At 42.7% G+C, this 25,287-nt stretch overlaps 2 protein-coding genes across 2 annotated transcripts; both read right to left on the bottom strand.

Moving 5' to 3' along the window:
* Window positions 1-6,915: 6,915 nt before the first annotated feature.
* Window positions 6,916-10,102, bottom strand: hoxc10a (homeobox C10a). Its single transcript, XM_062392231.1, is given in 3 exon segments — window positions 6,916-7,199; window positions 9,231-10,069; window positions 10,071-10,102. Coding segments are annotated over 3 exon segments (1,149 nt in total). The 3' UTR covers window positions 6,916-6,921.
* Window positions 10,103-17,621: 7,519 nt separating this feature from the next.
* Window positions 17,622-20,937, bottom strand: hoxc11a (homeobox C11a). Its single transcript, XM_062392193.1, has 2 exons — window positions 20,073-20,937; window positions 17,622-18,629 (listed from the first exon to the last, which is right to left on the bottom strand). The coding sequence occupies exons 1-2, from the start codon at window positions 20,935-20,937 to the stop codon at window positions 18,397-18,399; spliced, it is 1,098 nt and encodes a 365-aa protein (XP_062248177.1). The 3' UTR covers window positions 17,622-18,396.
* Between the last annotated feature and the right edge of the window lie 4,350 nt (window positions 20,938-25,287).

The raw sequence follows: 25,287 nt of genomic DNA, 5'->3' as shown, positions 1-25,287 counted from the left end.
CCACTACAGCGGGCTATATTCGGCTGGTGACCGTTCATGTTTTTATGCCCATCAATAAATTTTAACGAGGACCATTTGATTGTTCATAAACGTGTCGTTAATAAGAGTACATCCGGGTTCCCCCTGCCTGAGCATTAAACCTGCAGCGCCACTGTAGATGCGTGTGAAACTATTTATATTTAAGACAAGGAAAAGGAGAAAGGGCCGAGGACACGAGATGGAGGAGGACAGAGGAGCAGCGGAGGTAAACGGGTTCGTTGAAGAGTTTCGACCAAATGAAGGCACTCCTGATTTGGACTCATGCTCGTGTTGTGTCCAACGCCAGCTCTTTACTGTGTTCGCCCTGCAGTGCCCCGGTGTAGCTTGTCAGTTATTAGGCTGTAAAAACAACCCTGAACTCTTCTGCAGGAGACAAATATCAGACAATACTTCCGTGCGCAGGAGACGGAGGAAAGCGAGGAAGGCACCAGTGTCATTGGGGAACACAATCAGACTAATTGTACCATAAATAATAATGAGGGAACTTTAATGCATGTGTGCGCAGACTGGACGGGGGCAGAGCTAATGCATCAGTAAATCCCACTAAAAGCAGCACATGTTATATTTCTGTGACGCGGTGACTTTGGTGCAAAATAGTATTTGTTCTTTTAGGGGGAAGTAATAATAGAGATACTGACGGGTGTTGTTTTTTGGGGCTGTTTTGATTCTGTGTGTGCGTTTATGTTGTATCCGCCTGTGGTTTCGGAGGCTGTTTGTTTTGTTGGGTTTTACGCGTGATGGTGTTCGTAATTGCTTCTGACATTGTATCTTGTTTTTCTCTCAGTGTGGACAAGTGGTTGGTTAAAACAAAACAAGACAGGCGGTCAGGAAAAGGGCTTACTAAAACTTAAAGAAAAACATTTATATGTGTGTGTATAAGAGCGTGCAGATCAGACGGTGGTCATGCGTAAAAGTGAAATTATAATAGTGAAGCCGTGCAAACCACTACACGCTGAAATTAAATCAAACTGGGCGCAGTATGATCCATAAAGTACGAAGTGACAGCTTAACCAAAGACACAAAATTCAAAATAAACAACCATTTTGAAGTCTTAGTTGTTTGAATCCGAACGTGTGGAAATTAAAAGAAAACTTTTTTGTCAAACCCAGACTACGCGGGGGAAATGATGTCACCTATTGATCAAATTTCCACATTTGTTTGTCCAAATTATTTCTCACGGTTCACAATGAACTGACGTGTTATTCAATATTCAGTTTTCGCGCACATGGCAGGACACAAAATGTAATCGGTATGTATAGACGCATTCTGGAAGTGCGATGTGCGTCATGGCTGCTGAGTTCAGTTTCAACCATGAAATTTAAAAGGCCAGACGCCAGACCTGAACCCCGATTGCGCCAAACGGTATCCTGGAGTGCGCTGATGACTGCGCCAGCCTGCAGAGACTCAAATATTCCCCCACATGTTTACAGGAATAAAGCCGCTAACTGCATTTACCTCATCTTACACCAGATCGTATACGTGTGTGTGTGTGTGTGTCTATGAGAGTGTGTATGTGTGTGTGTGTACGTGTGTTTTCTGCAGGTTGAAGGTCTGAGTCCGTTAATTCAACTGCTGCCATTACAGCTGAATGACAAAGTGCCCAATGACCATTTATTACAATAACACATGGTCATATAAATACATTATATAGTCATATAGCCATGTTCACAGTAATCCACTAAAATCCTCAACCCTTTATGTTCTCGTGGGCGTTCGAGCCCGTGCGCGTGTGTGTCCATTAATAGTATGTAATAATATTCTACACGACGTATCTATTCCACTTGTTTGCCCTTGTTTGATGAGCTATAATAAAAACTAGATAATCCAGATTTCCTCAGTTGTTTCTTGTTTCTCAGATTTCTGTCTTGTGCCACATTCGAAAAAAAACTGCAACTGCAACTGAAACGTCCAGAAGAAACGCTTCTATCCCGCATGGATAACAGTATGACTTTATATCAAATGGTCACGCTAGGTTCAACATTTGACATAGAAAAACACCCTGCTATCAGGAGAAAAAAGCAAAAAATAACAGTAGTTAACTTCGTTCAACAGAAATCCTCCAGTGTCGTCAAGACACAAAAACAAAGACCAGATAAAATAATGCGTAAAAGTTAAGGAGACAAATCAAACAATGTTTGTTCAGTTTGCTTCAAATAGACTTCTCTAAAGCCAAGTTTAGTCCTTTTTGTTATTATTGTCCCTAATCCCACATTTGCCTCTTGAAGGCTTCAGTCTGTCTCCATCTATCCTTTGACTTTGTAACATGAACATACGGCGTGTTTCAGACAGGATGTGCCCATATACCTAAAATATGACGATGAGGGCTTAATCGGTTGTGATAACATCAGAACTTGAAACTGATACGACCACATGAGCCTGTTTCTGACATTTCTCTATCACACGATCAAGTCGATAACAACAGAGCCAATACGACTGAGATAGCTGTGCCAGTGCAGCGTTTCTCCCAGCTGACGTGGACAGACTTGTTTTGGTTTAACAGGACGTTTATTAGCAGTTTTTGAGTCTTTATGAGTCAATTGGAGAAAGAAGCCTGACACCTATAGTCACAGTCTGGGTGCAGGTGTTTACGTTACAGTTTGAATTATTTGAGGACCAACGCTTTTAATCCGATACCTTCAAACCACTTTTAAAAAGCTGCAATATACATCATGAAACGATTGCGATTTAAATAACATAGCAAATATTTAAATATTCTTTATTTAAAACGTTTCAATTTCAGAATACGACAGAATATTCTGCATTTATTTCGTCATGACCACAAGGCAGATGGACGTATTAAGACAAGGTTATCTCCTGTGCATGTTCATGTAAATATACTCTTATTTATACTACTTCTTTATACGGTCTCATACCTCTTATGGCTTATTGTGTAAAGGCGCGTTATCCATTATTCCAGTAACGGTGAAATAATCACAACATATAGACCCAGGCACTGTTAATATTGCCATGACGCTCCACATCAAACAGGAAGTTTCTCTACCCGAACACACACATACACACTCACACGATGCAGTGAAAACCAATTAGTGCTTTATCTAAACATTGGAGCAAATTATCCGCACACAAGCTGTGCATATGGAAAAATTCAAAGTGAATATCAGAAGTTATTTATAAAAGTCCCCATGTGTGGAACAGACACCAGCGCGAATACCAGAGTCACTGTGATCAGCACAGAAACAGAGAAGCCAGACACGCGTCTTAATTATAGAATAAAGCTCAATCCGAATACACGTGTTCATTCTTAACCCTTTCAAATCTAATTCCCTCTTTTTACAGAATAACACATTATGGGATCTTTTGCTAATCCAAAGAAATGTATATTGTAACAGATATGATAAGAGTAATCCTCGTGTAATAAAGATCAGATCATGAGTTTTAGCTTGGATTTTGGTCCAGCGTAATGCAGTTTTAATTTATAATTCCACACCAGTGAAAAAGGAAATTGGTCCTAATTAGTAGCCTAATGATGATAAAATATGAAAAACGCATTTTGAATTCCATTTGGATGAAAACGCTCAAAACAAAAAATAAGAAGAAATATCTGAAGATTTTCCAGAGAAAGAAAGCTACTTTCCATTGTCGTAGCAACCTAATCATTTTATAATTATTGTAAAATTGTACAAAAACAAGTAAGCATAGTTGCTTCGTGTCTGATCATGCCAGTGGCAGTAACACATCCTCAGCTGTCCCGAGGAGGTGTCTGTGTGAAGCCCTCAGTTCCTGTGCGCCACTACAAAGTGAAATAGATTGCTTTATGTGTATATGGTTTTAGGGTGAATCTGTGCAGCGTTCGGGGCTGTTTCCAGCGCTGTAAAGTCTTTGTCAGTGATGCATTCCAAGGGAGACACTCATTCACTGCAGCTGAATGAAAGTGACTTTGGATTCCAGACTGTCTCTTCCAGTTGCAACACCACCAACGGGAGGAGGGGGCTGAGGAAACAAGGGGAAATAGTGACCGGTATAAACACTGGTCTCCCTGGCAAGAAAACAGGGAAAAGGTGCTGACCACGCCACAGGAGCAGACTCTTCCATAAATAAATGATTGTGTTTTTCTTCTCGATAAGCTGTCCTGAAGATTTCTGTTTTCCTCCGTGACCTTATTTTACCTCTGCTTGTACACTGCTATTGATTCATGTTGTCAATAATCAAATGGTTTGGCTTAGGGCAAAGGAAAAATAAAGTTAGGCTTGTACTCATGATGTAAATGTGATTATGTCCTTTATTCTTCATTGACAAGATAAATGCATTTATTACCATGTTTGCTGAATCATTTCAATGCTATTGGACAATCATGTTGTTCAGTACTGGTGCTCCAGGAGTTTAACTCCGAACAATATCAAAAAACTAAATTATTTGTATTTGTAGAGCGAAATTATTATATAAAATAAAGGTTGGGCATTACAAATTGTGTTAATTTCCATGAAGAAAACTTCTGACACTGGGATGAACACGAGTCAGAACAATGAAAATATGGAATAAAATGAAGGCACAAAACAATAATTGCAGATATTCCACAGGACAAAAAATATTAAACAGGTCTGTATTAGCAAAATGTGATTTATAACCGAATGAGTGAAGCCATTGAAGAATAAACTGTCAAAGTGGTTAATTATTTGAGATTGTGTATTGTCAGGTATTTTATAATTATGTTTATGCCTCGTATAAAAACAAAATGAATTCAGAGAAGAAAAAGACACATGTCTGAGTCGTGCATGAGCAGACACAAGAACAAAGACTGCTCACATGGGATCATCGGGATGTCAATACGCATCAATTTATATATCTGCTTCATTTGCAGGATAAACATATAAGAGCCAAACATCCATCCATCCATCCATCCATCTATCAATCCATATATCCGATCATAAAGCAGCTGAAACCGTTAAACCCATGCAGACAACCAGTGATGACAGATGCAGCACAACGCAGTCTAAAACTTTACCCCATGTTGTTTACAACCTATTCTCCCTGTGAGAGCTTCGGGAGGTTTTACAGCCCGCCACAAAACAACAGCCAAAGAAAGAAAACGTCTCTGTACGAAGATACTGCAGCTCAGTTCATTTACAATGCCATTTGCGGGGGGAACCTGTGGGACTATAGGAGGTAATTCGGGGGAAATCGTGCCCTTGATGAAGACGAACTGACGTAATCAAGGCAGTTTCTTGTTGCCGAGCCAGGAAGCCAACCCCAACAACATGAAACTACCTAAACCACGCTTCAGCTTCGCGCAAAAAAAGGGGGTTAGAATCCACGGACAAGGACAATGCATGCATGCACAAAGCCAAGTGAGGATTAACACTATCCAGCACAAAGAGGAAAGGCGAGTACCAGCACAATAAAAAGCACACCAGGCTGCAGCCAGGCTACTTTCTCAATTACACTGCTTAGAGGGCAATGCACGTGTTGACGAGTTAACTCATAAAGAAACGTGTCAGCATTAATATCCTGAAGTTGTAACAGCATGGGTAGTATGTAGCTGCAAAGCCCAGCGTGTAATCAGCTGGTACATATATGCAACCTCTAAAATGAAATCAGACTGTATGCATCCACAAACAAATATGCCAACAATATTAGCAACCAGCAGAGGGGAATAAAAACAAAAGAAACCAGCAGCAGCTGAATAATATCCGCAACTTCGTGTGAGTTATCAGCGTGAGCAGGCGTGCACCGTGCGTGCCACATGAGCTGTCAGGCAGGCTTCCCTGACAGATGTAGCACAGTGCCTGCACAGGACGTGGAAATATTCATGAAATATGAGTCCTACCTTCGCTCGCCTCCCGCAGACGCCTTCCTGCCGTGTTTAGTTATCCACGTGTTTGCCGTGATGCGTGTTGTTGTTGTTGTTGTTATTGTCCATGCAGCCGTCGCGGTCGCTGTCCCTTTTATCCACCATCTTTCTTATCTCCATGCTCCCGTGCAGCTCCCACTATCCCGGGCAGGCGGAGGGTGGCTGCTCCTGCCAGCCCCGGCGACTCGGCTGGATCCTGCACACATTGCAGTCTCTACTGTGTGGATTAGCCCTCCTCCACACACACCTTTAAACGCATCTTTTACTGCTGCAGCACATTATATTTGCAGATCATAAAATCCTCCCCCAACGCTTTCCAGGGCGAACCTGACATTAGAATTTTATGACCTTGACTTACTGTGGTCACCTGGATAATATTTAAATCAACGTTATGGTCTCTCACTTCTATTAAACCTGCCATGATCTCCTTCTCTCATCCGCAGTGTCTCTCCCTCCCTCTCATCCCCACCACTGTGCCATCAGGGGAAGGACAAAGTTGGTATAAAACCTTTCCGTTTCCCCCCCTCCTTTTATTGTTTTGGAATCGTGTGCCATGACATAGCTTGATATCATCTTGTGCATGCACACTGCACAGCACGGCGGCAGACACCGGGGGAGGCAGCTGCACGAGAAGGGGCACAACGTTCATCATAGCTCAGCAGAGTGTTACTGCTTACGTGCCACGAGTTGTTGATGCGCTGCTGGAGAGCGTCTCCTCCTTTGGTTTGTTTTTGTGAATGTTATCGCCAGGTAACAGAACATCACTTTCCCCATGCTGCAGCAAGTGTTCACATGGAAATCAAAGTCTAGTCTGAAGGCTGAGGAGTTCTCTCATCAATTAAGGAGTGTGTGTGTGTGTGTGTGTGTGTGTGTGTGTGTGTGTATCAGATAAGAGAGATCATTTATAAATGATGAATGATAAGTGCCTGCCTGTCTGTATTTGTGCCATGCGTCATATCTGTGTTATGTCTAAATGTGTGTGTGTGTGTGTGTGCGTGTGCGTGTGCGTGTGCGTGTGCGTGTGCGTGCGTGCGTTTGTGTAGATGTTAATGTGTGTGTGCGTAAATATCTCCTCAAGAGTAGCTGTAAACTGCACCCTGCCCCCTTTCGCGACTCTCCCTGTTCAGCTTCTTGAGCTTCATGCGTCTGTTCTGGAACCAGATCTTGACCTGTCTGTCGGTCAGGTTGATACTCCGGCTGATCTCCAGGCGGCGCTCCCGAGACAGATACATGCTGAACAAGAACTCCTTCTCCAGCTCCAGCGTCTGGTGCTTTGTGTAGGGACACCGCTTTTTCCGGCCACTCTTGGCTTGCAACCAGCTCCCCATCGTCTTCCCCGCGGATAAATCATCTGCAGCGGAGAAAAACACAGAGAAATTACAACCAGGGCCAGAACGCAGAGGCCCGGAGGATTTGTGCAGGGAGTCACATGCAGCTTCATGACACAATCAATACAGTGGATGCTGCTACACGCACACACCCATTTCTCAGACGCACGTTGAAGGCCGTCCAGCAGCAACAGAAGGAAACATTGTACCTAGATGCGGACACTCCGTGACTCACTTGAACAAATGAACGACGCCAAACACCCCACGTACAACTCCTACTGCTCTCAAATTGCTTTTGTATGACGTATGGTTATAATGAGATCAAATCAAACTTAAGGTGTGTAAGCACTTCTTTTGTCTTGTTGGACCTCAGACTCCCATAAAAATGTTATTACTTCTGCACACGAGTGCCAAATGAAAAAAAAATTGGGAGGTTCATCTCAAAACATTAGGAGGTCTCTGCAGCAAAATGCAGGATTAATAATAATAATAATAATAAAAACAAAACAGGGACAAAGGAAGACATGTGTGTGATACAGAAGGGACAAATCTCACTGCTGCACATTAAGTTAATTCCTTGATTAGCTTGTGGACTCTGGGGAATAACGCCTCTTTTGCAAACACAAAGAGAGAGACACACACACACACACAACATGCAGGTTACAGTAATAATTACCCTAATGTGAACACTGAATTAGAGGCCCACATTTAATCATTGTCAAAACATTTAATTCACTAATATGGGATTAAGAGGATACACACACACAAACACATAAACACAAACACACGCACGCGCACACACACTTGAACATATTCAAGTCGCCTCCTTTGCCTTTGGTATATCTTCCAATTAAATTAAAGGAAATTTAAAAGGAGCTTATCATGTATGGAGCTTTTAGCCAAACCCATAAATAACACAACAAACTGAAACCAGGTTTAAACCGGAGCAAAAGATAAAGAGGCAAAGGGATGTGCAATAACATAATTGGAGCTAGCTTCAATTTATGAGGGCGAGATTATCACATGAGACCGTTATTATTGTAAGTGAGAGCATAATAACATAGAATATAAATCGACTGAGCACAATGTTTGAAATAAAATCGAATTAAACCGTGGTATTTGTGGTTTTGAAAGAAAACTCCAGAATTTTTTTATATTATTATCAATCTGCCACTTTTAGAATAAAGTAAAATAAAAGACACCTGTGCTCAGACGTGAACCTTTTATTGTAAATTATTATGCTTCAAAAACTGGGCGGGATTTATTCTGAATTATCTTCATCGGTTGATTTCTGAAATATCATGCATGAGAAATGTGGACCGAGGTTATGCAATTGTTAAGCCACAGCCAAACGTTTTCAACTGCAGATAAAACCCGTAAAATTTTCTTATATTGGCTCGGTGCAAGACATTTAAGGCGCAAAATTGTGCTGTTAAAAATGGTTCCGTGATGAATATGATCCATGTAAGAGAGAGAGTGGAGGAAGAGAAGGTGAGAGGGAGAGGAGTGTGTGCGTGTGTGTGTGTGTGTGTGTGTGTGTGTGTGTGTGTGTGGGAGAGAGAGAGAGAGAGAGCGTGTTTATTTCAATGATAACTGCCCATCTCACATTCTCACATTAATGGTGTTAAATACCACGGGAACCATAACCCCTGCTAGGCGAGGGCTGTCAAATGCCCATACAGCCCCATATGACTGCTATCAAACACCAGTCTGCATTATTGGACCGTGACACACAACGTGCACACACAACACAACACACACACATACACCCACACACACACGCTCACACATACAAACATAGCAATGCATCCATGCACGAATGGAATATTTTGGGGAAGCTGTAACTAACAAATTATTTGTGTGCACGTGTTTGTCTCCATACGTGCATATGAGTGTGTGTGTGTGCGTGTGTGTGTGTGGATGTGTGTGTGTGTGTGTGTGTGTGTGTTTGTGTGTGTGTGTGTATGCGTGCGTGTGTGTGTGTGCGTGTGTTAGGGGGCGGGGGGGGGGGGGGTTGGTGGTGTATAGTATTATTAGTAGTAGTATTAATCTACCTTTGAATTCCTCGTCCGAGTTCTCTGAGCAGCTGTCACTCTTGGCCTTCTCTTCCTTCCTGCCCGGGCTCCCCTCTGTCTCTGGAGCCTCTCTCGCTGCTTCCCGCGCCGCTTTGCCGCAGCTGATGGTCGATGCCGGGGCTGATTCAACAGATGTCGCCAAGTGTGTCAGGGAGAAGCCGGAGGGGAACTGCTGCGGATCGTCCTGCTGCGGCCTCCCACCGCCGTACACCTGGAAACAGCCGCCGGACGAGGCGGCAGTTTGCTGAGGCCGGCAGCTATTGTCCCCCAGCCGGATGTAAGTGGCTGGCTCTGTTGTGTGTTTCCCCTTATTGCTGTCATCCTGATAGAGGCAACAAAACGCCTCCTCTTTGACGGTCCCCGCTGGAAACGAGCAGGGTTGTAAACACTGGGCAACAGGTTGCTCGTCCCTGCTGCTTTTGGAGGCTGGGGTCCATGTGGCCAGCTGGGCTGACAGGTAGGGCCCGTCCTGGAAGCCGCTGAGCGCCAGGGCGCTCGGAGGAGCCTCGTCCAGTTTGGAGAGTGGCGACGGTCCAATCTTGCCCATGTTTCTCATCACTGAATACCCGTACTCTGCGGCTGAGTGGATGTACATTCCGGGGCTGCTGGAGTAGCCCTCACCCCTGAAGGAAGATGATCCTCCCATTAAGGAATCCATCGGGAAGTTACCGGGAGCTATGTTATTCGGACATGACATTTTTTGGGCATTTGGCAACACAGTGGTCGTGTGGTGTGTTCCACTGGTCGGGGCTACGGGATTTCTGCGGGACAATCAGGACAGTGGGATGCTGACATCTTTTGGAGGGGGGTGCAAAAATATCAGCAACATAATTATGGATGCTGGGAGACATGTCATGTGATTTTCAGACCAATAGCGGCGTGGAAGTGGCCTTGATGCTCCAGACTGGCGTGACGTCAGCGCGGTCAAGTTGGAGAACCGGCAGGCGTTTGGTGGAGCAAGAGCGCCACCTAGCGACCGTGCGGGGGTCAGGACACCAGGAGGAACAAAGGACGACTGCTGCAGCGGGGGATTTTTTTTTGGCGACTAACTACGTGGCTCATGAGATTCTGATTTCTGTTTCACTTCAGAACTTCCGATTTTATTTCAACTTTTTATTCGCTCGACTCGTGATTTGCGTTTTCGTCCTGAGCTGCGAGGGCGACGCCATCGAGGATTTGGTCATAAAGTGTTTTTGTGGTTTGTTCTCATCGACTGGCTTTGTTGTTGCACCCGGTTTAGCAAGGTAAGCTGTATATACAGGTGTGTTATTCGACAGAGAATCAGATAAGACGTGAGGCTCTTTGTGAATTTGAATTTAAAAAAAAAAAAAGAATAACATGACAGTTCCTGACGTTATGTTTGGAAATCAGGGATTCGCTTTTGCATTTGACCCGAAGGGATCATTGTGAAATGCGTCTGACTGACTGTCCTTGGGTAGAATTACTAAAACACGTTTCATGCAGTAAATAAAACGTGTATTTTGCCCTGCAGATTATCTCTCTGCCTTTTCGCTTCATGTTACTTCACCGCTGTAACAGAGCTGCACCTTAATCCGTTAAACAGGCCCCACATTTAATCTTATTAGGTCTATAAGTTACCTTTAACTACGCTGAAGCCTCTCTTCATGAACTAAGTGGTTCTCTTTGGGAAACGGGCTACAAAATGTTAACTAGACGCTGGAATTAGTTCGCTAGTGGCTGATAGGCCTGTAAGGATATTTATTATTATGCTGCAACAGGAAACTAAACCCCAAACAGGATTACGTCAAGCATTAAGTTTTTCTCCACCCCCCCCCCCCCCCCCCCTCGTTCTCCCTTTTTTCCTGGTTTTACTGTTACCACAAAACATCTTACAGCCTAATAAATAATTCACTGCATACCTGGGCTATTGTTATGCGCAATTTTGTCTTACTGCCAGGATGTGTCTCGTTGTTGCACGTGTGATTCCAATGTTACAGATGTGAAATTAATAGTCTTACCGGTTTTTTTGTTTTTTGTCCTTAATGCTTCTCAGAGGGGAGGATAATTAACTCTCAACTAAATGAATGCGGGTTTTGCACGTACCTTTTTTTTTTTCCGTGTCCAACTAAAACATTTGCTGTGACTATATGCATTTCTCCTCAAAAACCATGCGTCAAACTATTTATATTTGTGCAGATCAGAATAATTGTTTCCATCTTGTATTTCTCCAAAATAATGTGCTGGTGCGATGGTAACAAATTGTACCGCGCGTGCAGGCGAAACCAGGTGATTATATTAAAAAGGGAGACAATGTAAACACTAATTCAGTGAATATGACTAAATGTGCAGGATCTATTTGCTACACATACAGAGCAGTTTGAGAATAGTTAAATTAAAAATCACAGACTAACGTTATAGTGTGAAATCTCAGAGGCTAATACAGTAAGACACAAATATACAAAAACAGCACAATGTAAAATGTTAAATGTTTTTTGGGACTTTTGCATATAAAAACACTTGAGTCAGCTTTGTATCCACGTCTTGTGTTTATTTTCTCATTGCAGATATTGTGTTCAGTTCGAAAAAAGCGCAGTTGTGCTGGTTACGTGTGTGTTATTTGTGCTTCAGTCCGCACACAAACACACGGACCTACGACATGATACAAAGACTGACACTGTGCTGCGGAATCTTTAAGAAATACTCTGCTTTACATCTGTCAAGAATCTATCGGAGAAAGGTTAATTCAAAATTAACTTTTTAAACCACTGGGTTGAATTATTTTATGTTAAATACATAAAACTTACAGGACGAATTTAATATTCTCGAAGAGTGTTGTTTATATATTTTCTCATTTTCAAACGGACACAACATTTTCACTGAAGCTACAGTGATGCAGAATATGGGGTTTTTTTGTTGCCACAAACCAATGTGAAATGTTCACCTTTGGAATATTAACATTGTCTAGTAACTTCTTAAAAAGATCAAACATTAACTTTACTCATACAAGCTGTAGTTACATGTGTTCAACTGGTTCAAGTGTTCGTTAAGATCGTTGGGTCCTCGAGTTTGGTTTGTGTGTGACGTGCACGCGCGCCGGTCCGTCTGTCTGTCTGTGAGCTCAGTCATTTCCAAAGGCAAGGGCGACATGTTTTTCCTTCTTTCTTATCAATCTGTGGATCTGTGAGTTCATTTGCATTTAAACGGCGATGTTTGCACTATAACGACGTGACACCTGTGATACACTCGTTTTAAAGTGAAATCCACATTCGAATAAAATGAAATACAGAGTGTCTGTGGTCAGTCAATCCATTTCCTACATGCACGACCAACGTGCCCTTACGTAGCTGCACAATAGGGAAAGTCACGCAGCTGCTTTGGTGATTTTTGTATTAAATGAAAGACAATGTGGTTCTTTGTGTGTGGAGACTTTAGAAGCAGTAAAAGTAAAATAAAACTGGATCGATAGGGTACACGTTTTGTGTGATTCGTGAAAAATATACAGTTTGAAGATTGAATGTTTTTTTTGTACGTATAGGAAAAGTAAAATACACACACACGCACCCTCATGTAAGGATATGATAATAGCCACACATAATGCCAAGCTCAACTCGCACCTCTGACACGCACGGAAAAAAAATCAGCTTTATGGCACATTCAATACTCGCCTGCCGGCTATTCGTACTCAGGTTGGCAAAAAAAAAAGTCATACACATACAAATAAATGAGACTGAGGCCTAAATGTACATGTGCACCGTGCCCTGCATAATGCTCGTGTCTTACAGGAGAACATTGGTACCTTCACGCGGTGGATCAGACCTGTCATTATCATCTCAGAGATCCGGTATAGCAACAAGAAAATTGTACTGTGATGACGTCACAGTCCTCAAATGAAATGATGAGTGGTTGTTGTTGTTGTTGTTGGAACGTCACACACCAGACACAGTAACACAATGTTTTCATGTGAAGGCAGAACACACGGTGTGCACGTATTACAGGTGTAACGTCCCAAGCTGAACCATCGTGAAAATAATGTTAAATATTGGTAATTTGATTCAGTCAGTTGTTAGCAGTGGAGGTTAGTTGTCGTGATTTGACGCGTACTAATTTACATGAGCTTTGGGCATAACGCAAGTACAACTGGGATTGTGACACAATCACGTGAAAACGGTGTAGTAAACAAAACAACATCACAACTTTATGTTGCACTATACAACGCCCAAAACCCCTGTAGGGATTATTGAGATTAAAAGGGCGAATCCAAAATGTACATCTTGGACATGCTTTTATTTCTGCTTTACAAATACGCTCTGTTATGGTGTTTCCAGTTCACAGATTATTTGTTTGAAATACAAACCAAAACGAAATCCATTATTACAAGGTCCGGCTATGTGCTTTCTGCAGTTGATTCCCTGTGGTTAATTCAAACTATTTTAATTTTAAGGAAGACTAACTCTCAATTTGGGGTGAGGAGAGTTCTTTTTTTTTAAGTGTGTAAATGCTGCTGTGTGTGTGTGCGATAATCTTCCAAGGTTTTCTTCACACACGTACTCGATAGTTTGTAACCAAAAGGGGCCTATACACACGCACACAAACACACACACACACAGTCAGAAAAACACAAACACATACACACACACACACAAACACACACACACACACACACACACACACACAAACACACATGGAGTTGACTGAGACTGTATTTTATCAGGGTCTTTACACTTGTCTAAACTACAACCCCATACCTTCACCCCTAAATGGTGGTCCAAGTGATTCCAAACCTGGGGGCTGTTATATTATTGCAAACAGGTATGGGTGTTGAATGCTGTGGGCCAGAAGGCGTGCTAGCGGGTTTCCTTATTGTACTAATCAGGAGCCACTGGGGCGACACAACTAATTTGCTCCTGGCAGCCACTTTGAAATGTCTCTCCAGTTGGATGTGAGGAGGTTCTGCTTTGTGTCCTCTGTCATGCTGCTGTCCACTCCGTGCGCAACTGCAAATGTATCGTGCCAGAATCATATAAGTTTTAATTAAAAACCAAAAGTGGCAACCGCCAACAAAGTGCAGCAGTATTACATTATTGCCGCTGACGACCACAGCAAACAGACACACACACACTAGCCGCCAAATCGAACGGAAAACTTTGTCGAGCCTGAGTTCGGTACATGGCGATAATAAATACACAGTACGCTGCAAATGCGCTAATGTAAAGGGAAGCGTTTTGAGAGTTATTTTGTTGCAGCAATAGCAGGGGCTGGTTTTACAGCGTCGAGCTGTTTTATGGGCCTGTAAGACAGGATAGGTGCTGAGATGTGAGTAGTACACTGTAGTATAAAACCCTCCAATAGCCTATAACCAATTGATTAGCATTTGAAGGGGGAAAAAAAAATAGGATACCCCTACAGTCACTTCATAATTAAAGATAAAACACGAACTCATTTAACAAATTAACTGTTGAATCGTTTTTAAGCAGCAAAATATTTGGAACTGGTTCAGAACCAAATTGAAAAGCATCTTCATTGGTATTGAGCTGTAAGCTTTAGTAGTGTTTTTTTATACACATCACATTTAGTATTTTTTGCAAGTTGTTCTTTTTTTTTGCTGTTAATTTTAATGCAAAGAAAATGTATTGTGTTTTTGGATTATTCAGCAATTATAAGAACGATGTCACTCGTTGTGTTACCATCTTTTACTATAATAAATAATGGTTTATAAGCCTGTAATAAAATGATATACGTCAATATTAATACACACTTTACTGGATTCGAGAGGAAAATATTTATTTACTGTCAATACACTTCCGCCAAATAAAAAGGAAATCTGATCTTATTGCTCGTTTTCGAAGTTTTATCTTCAGAGTAAAGCCTCAGATTGAAAGAATTAATTTTCTTTTTACTTTCTAAATTAATCACAATAGATTTTATCCTCTCGCCCCTGTGGCTCACCCCCTTCATAAAACACACACCGCCATTTTCCCTCTGCACAACACCCAAGTGCACAAGCCACAGACACGAGCCATGAGCGGATCTGCCTGGACTCTCCTGTCACGCAGCGCATCACGGAAGAGGATGTCTCTCTACGACTAATAATAGCCTACTACTCTGATGTCACCGGGGCATCCATCTCAGGAAACGTTTTCAAGAATCCGCTGAGGAAACAGAACCGGCGCAGAGGCCGGGAGAGCAGCCGGCCCCCGTGTGGCTGATGGACAGCATTTGCAGGGGGGGAGCCTCTGCAGCGCTCTCCGTTGGTGACGTTCGGCGTTGGGGAGAACTACAAATTACCCACGTCACCGTCCCAGGGCCAAGGTTGGTGGGAGTGGCGAGAGAGGAGCTCCTATAGCCTTGATCTCCGTGTGCATTGCCTTCTCTTTTGTCAGAGCGGCCCCCCTGTCCTTCCTGATAATACACTGACATATGCAAATTGGGCTTTATCTCATTCCGTCCAGAGAAATATTCATCCCGGGTCCCTGCTAATATCATCCATGCGTGTGCGTAAAAGCGCGTGGAGGCGACTGGAACGCGCCACGCTCCACCCCCTTTTCTCATTTCTTTTCTTTACATTAAACCCGTTTCAGCCCATCGAGACTTTAACCTTTATCCCGACTTAAACCCGGTGACCCTCACCTTCAACGAACAACTGGAGTTAAAGCATAACCACGCACACCGCATTGTAAAACCGCCTCGAGTCACAAACAGCCCGAGCTAGAGACACATCTATAGGATTCCCAGGATGGATCGACTCACACTCACTATCCAAACCTTCTTGTTTGCACCCAGGCAAAAAGCACCACCCATTACGACAGGCACCCTGCGACAGACACACACCAACGTGTATTTTTTCCTTTTTTTTTTTTAAGAGAATACAAATATAGGTCTTACAGTTTATACCAACCTGTTTTAAAAAGGGCTCATGCGTGAAAACGTATACATTTTACAAGGACAATAAAGTGTATTTACTGGGCGTGCTAAAGCTGGCAAAGTTACCTGCTGTAGTTTAATGCGAGGGGGTCAAAGTTGGTCTGTGTACACATTCCATTTTCTGTTCCCACTCACTCTCATTGGCCCTTTCCGCCGCTGCACACATTTCCGGGCTAAAGGGGCTCCTTGATTCCACTTTATTGCAGCGGGTTAAAGGTGAAGGCCTTGACATTATTGAAGTTCAAAAACTACATTTAATTATAATTGTAGTTAGTTAATGCACACGTGCAATCATCATGCACATATGCTGAGTGCGCATGGATCACAATGCAAAATGCACATGCGGTCACATGAGGTTGGCTGCACTGACACACACACACAGAAACACACACACAGGAAGAAAAAAAAACAACATGCCAACTATGATTTCCTTTCCCTCCTGACACACAAACCAATTAGACAACAATTATTTATTCATAAGTGATGTGTTGAGACGGGATGAGGTTTTTGGTCAGCTCAGATAAATACACTATTCTTTTTAAACGCTTGGCCGCAACAGAACTGCAAGCATTTGCATTTCGCCAGATCTTCCACAGGCCAGATATTAAAATATATATAAATAATAAAAAACAATACAAATTACACATTTGAAAAAAATCCTTCTGTGAAAAAGGAATGGATTTAAGGCAGTTTTCCAATTTTCAGATGAGACGAATGGAGATGACAGCAGTGCGCAGAGGGGCTGGGGTGAGCAGGCTACACCGAGACCCGAGTTCATGTCGAAGCCTCCTGGCCTGTTTCTATTTTTTTTACCTCCTCGGACATCCAGTCCTACTTGTTTACTATTTACTGCAGAAGTGGACGCCATTCCCCCCCGAACAGACGGTGCAATTAACAGAAAAAAATAGCCATTTAGTGCCCCTGTCTTTATGGCTTGTGTCTAGACTACAAGAGTGGCGATTCCATTTAGTGGGCACTAAAAGGGGTTACTCTTCCAACTCTCTTTCTCTACATTTCTAAGATCCTGGCTCTATTTTGGTTCAATACCTCTCACTCAGAAAAAAAGAAAAAAAAAGTCCAAACGTGATCTCTCAGAGCGGTGCAAACTGGAATTAGACTCAAATCCAACAAGTGCAGGCCCGCCGACACCTCGGTTTCACAACCGCCACCGAATCGACCACAAAAGCAAATGTGTGTATCACCATGAAGTGGCTCTTAACACAATCTGGAAAGCAAAAAATAAATAAAAGAAAGTGTACACGTGTGTTGTGTGTGTGTGTAAGCCAACAAGCATTAGTTTATACTCACAGTTGTGAGAAGTTGCTGTTGACAGAAAGAGCCTCTGTGTCACGACAAAGGCGCACGGAGTAAACATTGCGCCCGGTGCGGAATAATTAGTCGTGAGCAAAGGTAGTTGTGATGGTGACAATAGCACAAAAAGCACAAAGTCGTGGAGTTTTGCCTATACGTTTCTGTTTATTTCATAGGTATTATATTAATGATACACAGGCCAACGATCAGCTCCTCTTCTCTGGAATCCAAAGCACCAATGTCTCAAGCAAATAATTTAACGAGCGTTAAAGCTGTTTAAAGTTGTTGGGGCACTGTATTGAAAAAGGGCAAGCAGCAGGGATGAGGGGAAAAGGTAATTCAACATACGCCTATTTACAGTCACGAAATGCACATTGCATAGGCTACTCTGTACAGGGAGGGGGGGGGTTATACTTTCACAGATTGGACGTCACAGTTCTCACTGGCAAACAAAATGCAGCCTGGAGATCTTCTATAACTTGTTCATATACTCTGGCTGAGAAATAATTAGATACTGATTTGCTATATACAAAGACCAGAGGGAAGAAGTGGGGAGTGAGAGAGAGAGCGCTGAGTTGTCCGCGCGAGATAGATTCAAACTGGTTTTTGATACATTTGATATTATTAACAAATATGTCTATATGAACAATATAATAAACACAATGGCGAATCGTGATAAATAGAGGGACATATTCAAGAACAGCATATAAATGATTATTCTAACCACGTAGGCCTTTCTGGGAGGGGGGAGATCAGCTAGAAATTCTTCGCCGCCCGCAGGGTAATAAGAAAATGGCGACTTTATCCCATGCTGGCCTGTTCCTCCCACTGTCCACTTTTAACATTGCACTGTTGGTGATATGGGCTCCTTTAGAAAATGGTGATGCCCTCAGTGAGATTAGAGGAGGCCTTCATGTCACCGAACAAACACTGTGACACTCTCTGCTCCTGCTCACAAGAGGGGGTTTCCAGAGAAGTACTGCAGGCGATCCCTGCTCAGCTTCTTCTCTTTCATTCTTCTATTCTGAAACCAAATTTTAACCTGGCGGTCGGTGAGGTTCAGCATTCGGGACAGCTGAAGCCTTTTCTCTTTGTTGATGTAAACGTTGAAGAAGAACTCCCGTTCCAGCTCTCGAATCTGAAACTTGGAGTATGGACACCTCTTCTTCCTTGTGCGAGGAGTGCCTGCGGGAGACCAAATGAAAAACGATTTATTTTAAAATACAAATATTAATCAGGGTGCCAAATGAGAGACAAAACCAGCAATAATATCAGATGAATTAATGATAATAATAACAAGTGCCACATTGGAAAGAAAAGCTTTGGAGCCGGGGTGGCGAGCGAATTCCGTTTCAGTGGCATCAGTAATGATCCCATTTCAGTCAACATTCATCCAGCAGTTGTAGCCCAACTGAGGCTATCAGATAAACCAGCCATAAAGAGTGTTAAATATCCGAATCGCTCGGTGTAAATAATATCAACTTACAGCCTCTAAGTACGTGTTTATCTCTTATAAATATACAACAACAGAAGTATTTCACCGCATTATATGCGTCACATTCCTCTCGAGCTAAACTAACTATTTACACAATCTTTTGGCAGTGGGCTGAAATGCGTTGCTCATGTTTTGCAGTGGCCTCTGCAGACCTCTGTGGCCCAGTAACTTACTATCAAACAGGTGACTGGGGAAGATGATTATTTATTTTATTGGGTTTTTCGCTGTGCATGTGTGTGTGTCTACGTGTGTGTGTGTGTGTGTGCAAGAGGCACAAACATGAGCTTGAGCTAGCTTGTATCTACAGCCTGTCTGCTTGGGCTAAGGCAGTGTACATGAGGCTAAACCCAGAAATAAGAGCTGTGTGCTGCAATAATGACAATCCCATCGTTATATCAAGCAGAAGGATTTACTAAATGCGAGTGATTAAAATCTCCATTTTGTCAGATTGCATGCAAAGCATTAGTCTTCAGGTGAAATGTAAAATTGAGATTTGAATTTCAGCTTTTATCAGGGGTCATTGAGGCAATTGTAATAATGTGCAGACCTGTGCATTATATGCAGGCAGAGTAAGCCTGGTTGATTTAGTTTCTGCCTGTATGAAACGGTTCTAATATTTCTATAGACAGATAATCAGACAGATTGACAGATAGATAGATGATAGATCGATAGATCGATAGATAGATAGATAGATAGATAGATAGAGGCACATTTAACCGTAAAGTGTGTAATACTCTGTGCAGCATGTCTTTTGCGGGCAAACCCAGTGCTAAACTAAAATTTCACAAGACGCCAAAAGCAATGTTCTGCCCAATTGGTTTTTACTCTCGACAGCCCAACGAGAAAATCCCTTAAAATTCCCAACGCAAGTTCACGATCAAAGTTAACATTTGTCACAATAGCTCTCTCTTAAAAATTTCACAGACTCTCACCATAGAGGCGGCTGTGTATAACATCCCCCTTTTCTCAAAGCGCTTTCCCATCGTAAAAATTCTTCCCGTTGCAAGAAAGAGCTTTGTAGGGTTATAATAAAATCCTTTGAATGCTTATAAAACTCCACATAAAATCTGACCGACAAAACACCGGGCTAGTCCCCTTAACCTTCCCCCATTTTACAGCTTCGGTATACCTACTCGAGTGGCTGCTCTTGCTGGCGGTGCCGTCCTTGGTTGTCGCGGAAGAAGACGTGCATGAGCCCGAATTTGTATGTTCCTCCTCATCGTCCGGATCTTTTTCCTGCTCCGGAGCTCCGGGTACCGAGGCTGCGGGTGGCGGCTGCTGCTCCTGCTCGGAGTCGCCGTCCAGCTTTCCCCCCTCGCCCTTTTGTAAACAATTGTCTGACTGATTGTCCGTGCTGCTGCAGTACGCGGTCTCGAAAAAGCGGTCGAAACCTTGCGGGAGGACGCTGTTTTTCCCCACGCCGGAGTAAAAACCTGTGGAGGGGTGATTGGAGCCCGGGTGGGTGTGATGGTGATGGTGGTGGCTGTACACGCTCTCGTTCTTCATAAGCATTTCTGTCATGGTGGATGGTGGAAGACAGTCCCTATGCACCAGATCCTCTCCCGAGTAGCACGATGCATAGTTGCTTCTGTGGTGCCATTTGCTGGCAGCGTCCAAGCCGTACGAAACTTCCCGTACCGGCTGCACTTGAGACAGGTTTGTGGAATAAGGGTAGCTGATCTGCCGGGACGGGGCCTGTGGAAGAAACGAGGAGACGGCGGAAAACTCGGGGACGTAGTAGGTGCAGCTGGGGAGGTAGATGTTGGACGCGCAGCCCGTCCTGTCCCCAAACTCGGATGTCCGGTCTTTGCGCGTCTGGGAGCAGAAGTTGCCCAGATTCACAGAGTTAAACATCTTTCTCTCTCTCCCGTACTCCGTACTATAGATAGATGTTTTGGATACGAGCTGCAGCAGAAGGGGGAAATTTGGGAAGGCGAGATGACGCGCAATCCGTCTAAGTCGCCCCGCAGACACGTGATCGAAAGTAGATATTGTCATATATCAATTTGGAAGAGTTGGATGTGTAGGAGTGGTTGGCTTTAGGTAAGATCGAGGAGGTTCAAACGAATATTTCTCGAACACCACAGGCGCACAAGGAAAACCAGTAACAGATTCCTGTTTGCTGGCTTATGACAATTAGAGAGATATGTTGCTGTGTGTGTTTATGTTTATGAGCTGGTGGCAGGCTAGCTAAACAGCTCCAGCTCCTTAAACAGGCATGGCACAAGCTGCAGAGTGCACCCACTGGCACGTATTATATAGTATTATCAAGAGTAACAGGTAAGATGATAATAATTAATATTATTACCACTAATATAGCCTATTATGATTATTTACAAATACTGTTCACCCACAGGTACTGATACCATTTTAATCACAGAATGAGGTGCTTTTATTTTATTACTGACACTGTTGCATACAGAACAAAATCTGCATTAAGAAACGAGGATACGCCCAATAAGGTATAAATCTGTTGAAAAGCAAAGCCCATGAGCTCATTCATCGTTTCGCCATTTAGAAAAAGTTTAAGTGTGAATGAGTCGTGTTCCTCTCTGAGACTCCACAGGACATTTTGTGATCTCTGAATATGCAGGAGATCTTTTCATAGGGGTTATATTAGCTCTTTTGATCCCCCCCTTTCCATTCTTGAATATAGTGGCTACATAAATCTGCTGCACACGTGATTATTAAACAGGGCTCTGGATGAGCCGAGCTCGCCTGGTTAGAAACATGCAACATATCAATTCATCCATTTCATTTAGCTTTTATTCGTGGTAACTCTTTTATTTTTTTTTCTCTCTCTCTCTTTCCCTAGATGGAGAAAAAGAAAAGCAGGATCAGCGGTGGACGACTGCGATCGTGCTGTAAGGCTGCAGCTGAGCGCCCGTTGAGGCACAGTAGAAAGCACAGCACACATGTTGACTGAAGCAGCTAAAGTCATCGGCCCCACTCTCATTATTCCCTTTGACTTTGGATCATGACAGGGTCCATGAAGGACAACTGCGCATTTCAAGACCCAAGTTCCTGGAGTTCCATGGTGGGAATACTGCTGCAGCTGAAGCCCTGAATAAAGAGCTTCTCCCCCAGTGGGAGAGAAAATGTGCCTTAATCACACGAACACAAACTCAGAAAAAAATAAACATTGTTATTATTATTATCCCCCCTCACTGATGATGTCAGCTTTATTCCAGTTTGGAGCGTTCATTGACAACATCCCCCAGATCACCCTCGCAACGCCTGAGCCTCTCTGTAAAATATAAAAACACATGTTTTGGGATATAATATCTAAATCACCTGTCGATCATATCAGATATTTTGGCTTGCAGTTTTTTTTTATGTAAATCTTAAAAGCAGAGCCACAATTACTCCTCTTGGCAGACGGCAGCTCACAGGCCCCTCTCACACTGGGCATATTGACCAGGCAGCTTGAACGTATCCGACGTTTCCCTCTAAAATAAAATAAGTCCCAGCTGATGTTCCAAGCGGCCGTGATCCTTTTATTCTCCAGCCGAATGTCGACATTTATCTGTGAGTGAATGTTAAAAAGAAAAGACGTGTCGCCCGGAGTTTTTTTTTTTCTCTCAACAAAATGCAATAAAATGAATGGTTTGGAGAAAAGATGCGCCTGCGTGTTCTTTCCTGCGTCATTGTAAACTTTTAATTGTACTGTTGAGGGCCATATAGGACTCTTTATAGACTAACTGATACTATCACATGGTGAAATTAATATGATGGCCCATTGTTTATGATTATAGGATGCTTCCTAAATGTTGCAATAGACTCTTGAATTATTATCCAATATCCCAATAACGCCATCGCTCTATTACGAACCGGCCTGTATGGGACACCTGTGTTGTGGCAAAATAATGGAAAACAAAGTGAGTGTTTTTTTTGTGGTGCCCCTAAAACAGCGAGGGCAAGAACAAGCCGCATCATCAGAACTGTTTGGACATAAGAGTCCAGTGGAAGAAAAAAAGAGAAGAAGGTGGCATTGGCATTAGCTTGTTTATTAGGCCACAGACAAAAGGTTGTCTCACATGATGCATCCTGCATCCAAGTACAAAGAAAGCAGACAGCTGTCCAGACACAGCACTTGAATTTGACCACTAAAATTCTCTCTCCGTCCACCATAAAACTCCGAATGGCTGTAGTAACGCTAAATTCCTTTGTTCTATAGAAAACCATAAACGGTGAGAATGACAGGAATTTGGATTTAAGCGACGAGATAATTCTGCACTGGTGCGCTGAGTTTTCACACCGAGCAGCAGAATGCGTTTCGCTGCACTTGGAGTTTACCGGTCCGTGTCGGAAACGCACTGAATTAATGCCTAAGATAATATAAGGAAAGGCATCCAATTTTGCGTTTCGACATTTTGGTAATTTGACTGAAACATTTGAATATTTCATTCAAATTAGTCATAATAACGGAGCTTGATTAACTATGGAAATGCACGAATTTGTAAGTTTATTTGTGCCTCGTGAAGTGCAGCCACTGCAACGAACAGCCGTAGCTATGGAGATATAAACATCTTGGCCTGTAGCGTGTATGGACACATGCTCGACACATGCCGCACCAATAGTATTGCGCAGTTTGCATAACAATAATAATAATTTGCACATTAAAATGTCACTGTCCAATTTATCTGTTTGAAATATACACAGCGGCCTGGAATCAAAGGATAAAACACAGGACTTGAATTTGAGAATGGATTTCTACAATCTGAAAAGCCGCAACATGATGCTTCATGATAATCGTTCATGAATTGCGACATTTAAAACGTATCCGTGCGTCAACATTACTCCGATCGTAATATCATCTGCAGGCCAGAAAGAAAGACAATAAACAATAAAGCTACACACTCGTCTTTCATCAGGCAATAGACGACAGCCCAAAACAATATTGTCAAATCATTTCTTCGACATAATCATTTCAATGATGCACTTTAACGCGGTGTAAATAAGTAATGTGCGTGTTTGTGAGTAAGTGATGCATAAATAAAGTTTAAAAGTTAGAGCTTCTTTATCAAGACAAGTGAAGAAGAGAAAAAAGGAGGGTTTGAAAAGAGTCGACAGCACGCAGGAGGAATTGAGGCGTTTAAAGAAATGGGAAATAGCACTCCCGGCTGCGTTGAGGTCGCAGTATTTGTCATAATGTGACAGAATATGAGCACTAAGCGTCTATCACTTGGCAATATTCTCCTTCCGAGGATTTAAACACTGCATTTTCTAGCCTCGGAGCGCCCAGAACACCAGTCAAAGAATCAGGTTTACCATGTGTTTATCTCCCTGGATGGACGAGTCACAAGCAGCTGATATTCCGCTAGCAGTAGGACCCAGGAAAGGCTGAATTGGTTGCACCAAATGAACAGGCTAAGCATATGCAGAGTTTGCACGCAAAGTGAATCTGTATCTGAGTTATTATCCCAATGCTCATTCTGTGTTAGAGGAATTAATACAACGACAGATAATGTTATACAGGCAGGTTTCAATAATCTAAATAATAGTCAACAAGTTCTGTGGCGTCCCTAAATCAAAAGGGGTTGTCAACATTGGCCATTTTACGCCTAAATATCACTGTTGGAGCTTTAACTTTACAACTGCGTCCGAGGAATTCCAGCTATGTATTGCCACCAAGCACCATAATTACAATGGTTAACCTAGGTGTCACCCTCTTGTTAAGAAGAACTCTCAGTTTAAAAACATGGAGAACCTAAATATTACAGTGTTTTGGCTTTGGGTATATAAATCCTGTGCCAAATGACACAAGAGCGACCAAACACACACACACACACACACACACACACAAGCTTACACACACACACACACACATGCTTACACACACTCAATGGGCTCACTTCACCAAGACACTACTGCACAGTTAGCTGATGTCAAGGCTAAATGTGGGAAGCCTGCAATCATATTACTGTCCCCTCATGGCCTAGATAGGTTTAATTGGATGTAAGTCGGGCAGTTAAACCTGGTCGCATGAGTTGCGAACAGTTTCAAGCAACACTAAAGAGCCTTGTTTCCTTTTTCCTTTTTTTTTTTTACTGAGGTCTGTGTGAATGCACCGAGCGTGGAGGGTTTGTGGTGACAACAATGGCTTACAAGATAAGGATGTGTGTTATTGTTACATTTAGAGCAATCTCCAGAGTGTATTTCTCTTTCAACCACCAGCACATAAAGCTTTCACAACAATGTGTTAACTTTTTTATTAGAAGTATTAAATGATATCACATCACGAGAAACAGTCCAATGCTGACTGCTGGGCCCAGCTCCTGTGTGTTATTTAGATGTCCTGGTATCCGGAAGTGATTTGAGCAGAGGAACAGGAAGCACTGAGGAGAT

This window comes from Platichthys flesus, chromosome 7 (genome assembly GCF_949316205.1).
Source record: "Platichthys flesus chromosome 7, fPlaFle2.1, whole genome shotgun sequence".
NCBI classification, from domain to species: Eukaryota; Metazoa; Chordata; class Actinopteri; order Pleuronectiformes; family Pleuronectidae; genus Platichthys; species Platichthys flesus.
The sequence above is the reverse complement of the archived record's forward strand: the minus strand, read 5'-3'. Positions and strand labels throughout refer to the sequence as shown.

What these genes read in the sequence shown, in the direction of transcription:
- hoxc11a (XM_062392193.1), bottom strand. Translation starts at nt 20,937, where the DNA reads ATGACAATATCTACTTTCGATCACGTGTCTGCGGGGCGACTTAGACGG. An exon ending in CAGCAAGAGCAGCCACTCGA is followed by an intron (nt 18,630 to 20,072) that starts GTAGGTATACCG and finishes GGTCTCCCGCAG; the next exon opens with GCACTCCTCGCACAAGGAAG.